This window comes from Petaurus breviceps, unplaced genomic scaffold (assembly GCF_028583685.1).
Source record: "Petaurus breviceps papuanus isolate PSGF00001 unplaced genomic scaffold, PetGlider_PUasm1.0 356, whole genome shotgun sequence".
In the NCBI taxonomy this organism is placed as follows: domain Eukaryota; kingdom Metazoa; phylum Chordata; class Mammalia; order Diprotodontia; family Petauridae; genus Petaurus; species Petaurus breviceps.
In genome coordinates, this window is record NW_027186290.1 from 546,104 (window position 1) to 554,592 (window position 8,489).

The window sequence follows — 8,489 nt, forward strand, 5'->3', positions numbered from 1 at the left end:
CCCCAAGGGGCTGAGAAGGGGGGAGGGGAGGAAGGAACCAAAGCAAAAAAAAACAATGGGAGAAAAACGAGGTGGGAATGAGGGATAGGACCGCTCCTTGGGGTGAACAGAACCATGGCAGCTGCTCCATTTTGTTGAATTCTTGTTTTCTCTGGGAAGGAGACAGTAAGTGACAGAAAAGAATGACCAAGGGAGATCTGATGCCCAAGAAGCCAGGAGAGAGTTGCTTTGGATCAATGCCTGGGTCCAGCCCAGGAGGACATCCTTGAGCACAGAAAGAATGAGTCAGTAGTGATGTACCTGAAGGACTGGAAAGAGAACACTGTGGGTACTGGAAAAGGGCAAATGTCCCTATTCTTAAGGGGATGGGGCTCAACTTTGATTCCTGGGAAAATTCTAGAACTAAGGAAATCCCTTGACCAGCCTTCAAGTGCCATTGGGGCTAACATGAGTTAAGATTCACCAAGCACTGCCTGGAAATTAGCCCTCATATCCCTCAGAGGTAGAGATTCCAGACATCATTATTCCATGTTACAGGGGAGGAAACTCAGGGCAGGATGGGGAGTGACTGGCGCAGTTTGTCTGCGATAGGATTTGATCTCGGGATGGTTTGCTGTTCCTGTGAATCACCAGAGCTGTGGGTCATCCTTAGGCATGGATCTTCCATCCAGATCACCAAGCAAGGAAAGCTCATCCCCACCACACCTGGAGTTCCCAAAGTGGCCCTTCCAGGGAGAAGCACAGTGGCACTTGGCCCTCATTGAGTTTCCTTAGGTTTCCCAAAGAGTTTGGAATTCCCACAGAGTTGAAAGGGCAGTGTCATGAGACATCCAAGAGGAAGGGACACTGGGTCTGATCACTTAGGAGAGAAGAGTGCAGGCTGGTGTCCCCAACATCTCCATCCTGGACCATCCTTGGGTTCAGGCAACATGAAATGTGTTCCTAAGAAAGAAATGCCTGCCAAATTGAGCTCTCATGGGCCTGGCAGGGTCTCCATCCCCATGAAACATCTCACCCAAAGGGAGCAGGATCCTCTTCATAGCTCCAATGACCACCTGACAGGGTGACACCTCTGCCTGAAGTTCCCCCCTCTGCAAAAAAGGGGCAGTTCAGCACCCCTTCCACTGTAGGACCTTCCCCCCCATTTTTCCTTTGGTCCTTCTGGGACCAAACAGAAGGGGGTACATATCTCAGACCTTCAGGCTTCCCTGCCACGCCCATGTGGCATTTCTTCTCTTCCCTGCTGAGACCTCATCCTTCCCTTTGAGGTATGTGTATCTGGTAGAACAAATATCTGTCATTTGCTAGGGGCTGAGAATAATGGTGATATTCTAATCTCCCCATAACCACCCTGGGAAGGAAACAGGGATTTTTAGCATCCTTTCTTTTTAAAAAACATAGTGGGAAACTGAGACCCAGTAAGGTTAGGTGACTTGCCTCTAGGCAGTGGGCTGTGTCAGAGGCAGGATTTAGCTCTGGGACACCACAGCCAGCATGCTAACACCTACTCCCAGGGCTTGGTGCCTCTCCATGACAGTCTTCTGGGCATTCTCCAGCTCATCACTCTCCTCCCCAAGATGAAGCACCTCCAATTTGAAGCTGGCACAGCGGGTGTGGCCTGGCCAGGGCACCCTACTACTCCTGTGTTCTCGGCTCTGACCCTCCTAAGGCAGCCCAGGATCCCCTTGGGTTTGGCTGCCACATTCCAAGGCTGACTTTGCAATCCTCTATTAAGTCCCAACATGACCATCCACCCACCCAGGGCCCCCCTCACCATCCATATCAAGTCTAAGCACCTACAGTGTGCCAGGCGCTGTGTGCCAGGTGATGAGGACACAAAGAAAAACAAATGACCGTCAGTCCTGCCCTCAAGGAGCTCCCAGTCTATCAAGGGAGACAACACAAAAACACAAGACAAATTCAGTATAAAGTGGAGATGGCTGAGTCAGGCAGTTCCCAGGGAGGAGGGAGGGAGTGAATGCCTACTTTGCACCAGGCTGTGCCAAAGCTACAAATCTGATCTTACTGGACCCTCACAGCACCCCTGGGAGGTTTTCCAATGAAGGAAACTGAGGCAGACAGAGTAAATGACTTGCCCAGGGTCACCGAGCTAGTATCTGAGGTTGAATTTGAACTCGGGTCTTCCTTACACTGCACCACCTAGCTACTCAGTCAGGAAAGGATTCCTGGAGAAGGTGGGGACTTACTTGAGATGTCAGGGAATATGACAGCCGCTGCGTGCCGGCACTGTTCTGGGCGCTTTTACAAATGGGATTTCATCTGGCCCTCACAACAGCCCTGCGAGGTGGTGCTATTGTGACCCCCATCTTACAGTTGAGGGAACTGAAGCAAAGAGATCAAGTGACTTGGCCAGGGAGACCCGATTCATCGGTGTCGGAGGCTGCATTTGATCTTTTAAAAAATATTTTTTTAATCTTTTTTTTAAGATGCCAGAAAGGAGGTGGAGATGAGGAGGGGCAACTTCCCAGGCATGGGGGACAGCCAGAGAACAATGCTCCAAACTGGGGAGTGGGGGTGGGTCTCAAAGTACTGAAAGGGACTTCCCCGACCCAGGCGTCTCCGCTCCCCCTCCCCACCTAGAATGCTCTTTCCTGATGGCCAGGAGCGGTACTCCCTGCGCCCAGCTCGGCCTAAGCCCTGCATACTTTTTTTTTTAATCATTCATTTTCATTTGAAAGCCTGTTCGCTTCGATTTTCCACACTAGAGCACGCGTCCTCCCCAACCCGGCCTTGTCTAGGGCACTCCAACCCTGACCAGCAGCCTGCCCTTCCTGCGTCTTAAGCTGCGGGTCAGAAAGTGGGAGCGAATCGAGCGGCCGCCAGCCCTGGGAGCCGAGCCCCAGGCTGGCGCTGCTTCTCCCACGGGTGAGGCACCCATCCCGGAGCTGGACCAGATTCTGACTCTGCCTTCACCCCTGCATCAACAGGGAGGAAACTGAAGGCCCCAAAAGAGAAAGATCTGCCCAGTCACACAGCAGGGATGAGATGAGCCCAGACGGCTTTCCCCGAGGTCAGATAGCTCTGGGATCCGAGAACTCCCAAGCCCCACCCCTGATAGCCGCCTCCTCTTCAGCTCACCCAGGGGAGTCCTGGGATCCGCTCCTGCCCCGCCCTCTCCAGCCCCGCCCCGAAACTGCGGCTCCAGAAGAGGAGCTGGTGCTCTGGCTGGCCGTGACGGTAGGGGATACCGCGGCAGCAGGCGACTGGATGGCAGCTTCCACGCGGGGCCCCGGCCGCGGATCCCAGACGCTAGAGACGGGGGAGGAGCCCCCTCAGGTGAGGGCAGGGAGGGCTGGGACAGGAGTCCGAGGTCGCGGAGGAGATCAGTGTCTGACCCGGCGCCCTGACGACCACCAGAGAGGCTGCCTCTCTGGGGCTCCTAAGTGGGGAAATTCCTCTTGACTTTAGACTCAAATCAACCTTCGGGGCCCAGCCTCGCTAAGACCTGCGAGGTCCTCCTCCCGCGCGGCTGAATTCAGCGGCTCGTCGGCCCTCCCGCCCCGTGGCTTTTGCTCCAAGTTCTCCCGCACCCGCTGCCCTGGGGGGCCCGTCCAGTCCAACGTGGGCTGGCCGGCCTTCCTTCCATGACTCTGGGGAAGAGTGAGGGTGGCAGCAGCGAGATAAGCTCCTATCTGGCGGCCCAGGGAGGGAGCCCAGGTCTGCCGGGTGGAGCCTCCCTCTGCTGCTCCTCCGCGGGGCCGGGTTTCCCCAGAAAGCTTCTAGCACCTTCTCTGGAGGCCCCCGGGAGGGAAAAGCGGAGGCCAAGCTGGACTCCCCCCAAGGACCTGCTGAGTGGGCATCTAGCTTCAAGGGGAGCACCTGTCTTGCCCGGGATCTCGCTCCGCCGGGGATCTCCGCACAGATGCGCACAGATCCCCTGAGTGTAGCAGGGCTAGGCTGGAGGGGGAACGCGGCGGCTAGAAAAGGGGCCTCCTGTCTGTCCTGGAGAGTTTGAGGGGCTTCCAGGGAGACAGCGGGTGCTGGGGACAAAGCCTCTAGACCCGACTGGAGCCATAACTGCTCTCTGCCATTCAATTTGCTCTGACTCGTGTATTTAGCAATCATTAAATGCCTACTGTGTGCATGGCACAATGCTAGGCAGGAGGGCTACAGAGGCAACGTGCTCCGAGGTGCTTGGTCAGGCCAAGGGCCGCTGTAGAGGCAGAAGGCAGTGGCTTCCCTCTCTGCCCCTTGCTCCTGGCCTTGTCTCCAGAAGGCCCCTCCCCTGAGGGCACAGGTCACACAGAATATATAGGTCTGTCTCTGGTGAGTGGCTTGAGGGCTGCACTGTGAGGCAGCCCAGGGAGATGAAGGAGGCCTTAGGGCAGCACCCAGGGGCTAGTCTTGAAGAGCTCAGTGACCCAGACCCTTGTGGGGAGTGAGCAGCCCCCCCACCTGAGCCTCAGGTACCTGACCATCCCTGGGCTCAAGAGGCAAGTCTGTGGAGAAAGGCGTCCTCCCAACTCTCTGCCCCCGTCTCCCTCAGGTCCCACCCTAAGTCTCTTCACTCAGTGTTCTCTGAGATGGCAGGAATCCCAGGGGGCCCTGGCCAAGAACCCTCTACACCATCCCCACCAGAGGTTTCCTGCCTCTGCTTGAAGCCCTCCGGGGAGGGCGAGCCCCTTCTACTCTGGGACAGCTGACTGCTGAATGCCCCCTCCTGATATCCATCCCCCATTGTCTCCTGGGCATCCTCTCGCCCCCTGCTCCTGGGTCTGCCCCATCTCCAAGCAGGCTAATCTGTTCTCCCCTGGAGAGCTCGGGTACCACATCACAAGTGTTCTCTCTCTCCTCGGTCACCTGGCACCTCTGGGCACTCCTAAGGCCCAGCTCAGACTGTGGCACCCTTGAAGGCCCCTCCCAGGGCCCACAGCAGCTCCCTGAGGGCAGGGGCTGTAGTGTTTGTGCCTCTGGAGCCCAGCAGGGCTTAGCAGGCAGCCATGTGGGCACAAGCAGGGGACAGTGGGATGGCGCTCCCCACCTGGGTGGCCTCAGTGTCCCCCTCTGGTCTTATTGACGGCCAATGCTCCTTCTGCCTTCGTGTCTGAAATACCACCACAGGGGAGTGGGCTGAAGGAACATCTGTCTCTTCCCAGGGCCGTCCTGGGCACCTCTCAGGGATCTCTAAGCTCTGTTACAGCATTGGGGGGGCCCCCAACCAGGCAGCTTCCAGTGCGGCAGCCTTCTATCTGCATCTGTTCCTGCTGGATGTGGCCAGGGTGAGCCCCTCCCCCCTTTCTTGAAATAGCCAGGGCTGTGGTTGCTCTGGGTCTGAGGGGCCGGATGTGGGCACGTGGGGGTGGTGGCAGGGGGTGGAGGGGCCGGGGTGCTGATTACAAAGCTGGAGCTGCTTCACTTCTCTTCTTCTCTGGCCCCAGATCCCCGCAGCTCAAGCCTCACTTGTCCTATTTGTGGGTAAGCTCTTGGGGGCCTTGGCTGACCCCGTGGCTGGATTCATCATCAGCCGGAGCCCATGGACTCGCCTGGGCCGCCTCACCCCCTGGTGAGCCCCAGTGGGTCAGGCATCCTTAGGATCATGGGTATGGCAGCATCAGTGTGACTGCCACCTCTGGGAGCAGCCCGTACCAAGGAGGAGGGATGGAGGGAGGTAGGGGTCATTCCTGAAGGGGCCAGAGGGATGGGGGAAGGCAGGGGTCATCCCTGAGGGGGCCAGAGGGATGGGGGAAGGCAGAGGTCATCCCTGAGGGGGCCAGAGGGATAGGGGAAGGCAGGGGTCATCCGTGAGGGGGCCAGAGGGATGGGGGAAGGCAGGGGTCATCCCTGAGGGGGTCAGAGGCTGGGCTCACCCCTTTTCTGCCTTGGCCTGCCCCAGGATCCTGGGCTGTTCGCCTTTCCTGGCCCTCACCTATTTCTGCTTGTGGTCCCTGCCCCCCATTGCCCATCTTCAGGGTCTCTGGTATGGAGCTTTCTACAGCGTCTTTCAGGCCCTCTCCACGGTGAGTCCCTTCCCGGCTGTCTGGTGCCTGACCCCTGCTCCTGAGCCTCTGACCTCAGCACTCACTGCTGCAGAGAGACAGGGCAGGACAATGGTCCTCCAAAGGGCCCCAAGGTCCTTCACCATGGCTGATGCATCACCTTCTTCCAGCTTCTCCAGGTCCCATACTCTGCCCTCACTATGTTTCTCACTCAGGACCAGCAGGAGCGAGATGCGGCCACTGCCTATCGTGAGTCGGGAGGGAACACAGGCAGGCAGGGCCAGGGGGTCTCAGAGACAGGAAAATGAGCCCAGGGCATACCTCACAGCCAGTTAGTTAATAAACAGCTATCGAGGGCCTACTGTGTGCCAAGCACTAGCAATTCAAAGAAAGGCAAAAGATCACCCTGTTCTTGGGGCCCTGTTGTCACCAAGGGCTTTGAAGGCCAGACAGAGCATTTTGTCTTTGCTTCTAGAGACCATAGGCAGCCCCTGGAAGTTACTGAGTAGGGGTGGCCTGGTCAAACCCGCACTTTAGGAAAAGTGGCTTTGGTGTCTGAGTGGAGGACAGCCTGGAGTGGGGGGAGACCTGAGGCAGGCACACCTCCCCTCCCCACAGGCCATAGCCATAGCCCAGTCCAAGGGGATGAGGGCCTGCACCAGGGTGGGGGCAGGGGCAAACGACAGAGAAGCAACAGGGTGACAGACCAGTCAGGGAGAGGGGAGGAACACAGGGGTGGGGCCCCTCATGGCTGACCCGGCCCCCACCCCGCCCCAGGGATGACCATGGAGATGGCTGGGACACTGACTGGGGCCACGGTGCATGGCCTCATCGTGGCAGGCGCCCACAAGGCTCCCAGATGCCCTGAGGCCAACCTTACTGGCCCACCTCTGTCTCCGGCCTCCAGTATCTCCCCCCACACGGTGAGACACAGCCCCTCGTTAACAGGAGGGCAATGCGGGCCCTGAGGAGGGGCTCCCCTGGGGACCTGCTGGGGTGCACGGGGGGGGCGTGGGGGGCTCCAGAGCCTTCCAGCCAGGCCACCTTGTGACCACAGGGTCCCCGCAGAGACAGCTGTACATGATCGCCGCTGGGGTCATCGCAGGAACCTACCCCCTGTGCACGGCCCTGCTCGCCCTGGGGACCACAGAGAAAGATGGTGACTGCGGACGGGGGCAGGATTCCCGCGGGGTCTTGGGGCTCCTCTGGGGGCAGGTCCTCCCTGACGGCAGGCCGTTGTCCCTGTGTGACCTCCAGATGTCTACGTCCTGGAACAGCAGAGAGTCCCCTTCTTCCAGGGACTCGGCCACACCCTCCAGCATCAGCCATACCAGAAGCTTGTGGCTTCCTTCCTGTTCATCTCTGCTGCTGTCCAGGTAGCTCCAGTCACACAGATTCTGGACCCTGGGTCTGTCCCAGAGGCCCTGGAAGAGCCCCAAGATAGGGGGACCAAGGCCCAGGAGGGACCTTCATAGGATGCAGCCAGGCCTAGGGGATGGGGATGGGCATGGCAGGTTAAGGGTGCACTTGGTTCCTGCTGAAATCTGCAGCTTCCCTGGGGGCTGGGGACAGTGCTCGAGCAGGATGTGGGTCATAAGGACCAGGCCAAATGTGGGCTGCCCAAATCCCTGGACTCCTGCCACCCTCCAGGGAGAGCCTGTGCCTAAGCCAATGGTCTCTGGTAATGAAGGCATGACCGTGGCATGACCCAGTGTCTGCTGAGTCTGGCAAAGGCACCTGCCATGCTTGGGGGAAGAGCCCCAGCAAGGATGCCCATTGATAGCCATGGACTCCTTCCAACATGCCCTCCCTCTAAGGAAGGCATTGCCAGAAAACCAGGACAGGCCACCCAAGGACTTGCACCATGATGTAAACTGATGGTCATTAGGGTCTGCTCCACGTGTGTCCAGGCTGGGGCCATCCCTGCGTCCTGGGAGCTCAGTGCCCACCCCCTCAGGGCCAAAGCCAGGGAAGGTGGCCTCCAGCAGACTCCCCAAGTAGGGGCAGGCAGTGGGCTTGGGGCCAGAACTCCTGGCCTCAGATCTTCTCTGGGCAAGTCTCCCTGGCTCCTGAGGGCCGAGGGCCCTGGGACCACCCAACAGCTACCCTCCTCCTGTCTCTGCAGGTTCAGCAGAGTTATCTTGTCCTGTTCTGCACCCATGCGGCCCCCCTGCGTAGTCACGTGCAGAGTCTGGTGCTGCTGGTGCTGGTGAGGGGGCCAGCTGGCAGGGGGTCAAAGTTGGGGGCTCTGGGTGGGGGCAGAGGCCTGGACCTTCATCCTTGTCCCTCAGAAGGGAGCTTGGAGATGACTGGGTGGTTCCCCTCCCCCAGGTGGCAGCTGTCCTGAGCACCCCGTTCTGGGAATGGTTCCTGCAGAGAGTTGGGAAGAAGGCAGTGGCCTACGGGATTGGGGTGCGTGAGTGCAGAGGGGCACAGGCAGGGCTGCCAGTGTGGGGCAGCCTATAGGATTGGGGTGAGTGAGTGAAGAGGGGCCCAGGCAGGGCTGCCAGTGTGGGGCAGCCCATAGGATTG

The 8,489-nt window shown here is 58.8% G+C and overlaps 1 protein-coding gene across 2 annotated transcripts in view; it reads left to right on the top strand.

Moving 5' to 3' along the window:
* Positions 1-2,540: 2,540 nt before the first annotated feature.
* The window catches only part of MFSD2B (MFSD2 lysolipid transporter B, sphingolipid), an 11,154-nt gene continuing 5,205 nt past the window's right edge, over positions 2,541-8,489 (top strand). The window contains exons 1-10 of one of the 2 annotated variants that reach the window (XM_069097337.1): positions 2,541-3,297; positions 5,118-5,240; positions 5,400-5,524; positions 5,855-5,978; positions 6,128-6,206; positions 6,735-6,880; positions 7,026-7,116; positions 7,215-7,333; positions 8,083-8,166; positions 8,289-8,369. In XM_069097337.1, the coding sequence (XP_068953438.1) occupies positions 3,007-3,297; positions 5,118-5,240; positions 5,400-5,524; positions 5,855-5,978; positions 6,128-6,206; positions 6,735-6,880; positions 7,026-7,116; positions 7,215-7,333; positions 8,083-8,166; positions 8,289-8,369 (1,263 nt within the window). In that variant the 5' untranslated portion in view covers positions 2,541-3,006. The remainder of the gene's footprint in view (positions 3,298-5,117; positions 5,241-5,399; positions 5,525-5,854; positions 5,979-6,127; positions 6,207-6,734; positions 6,881-7,025; positions 7,117-7,214; positions 7,334-8,082; positions 8,167-8,288; positions 8,370-8,489) is intronic. The other variant, XM_069097338.1, reaches the window with a different exon arrangement.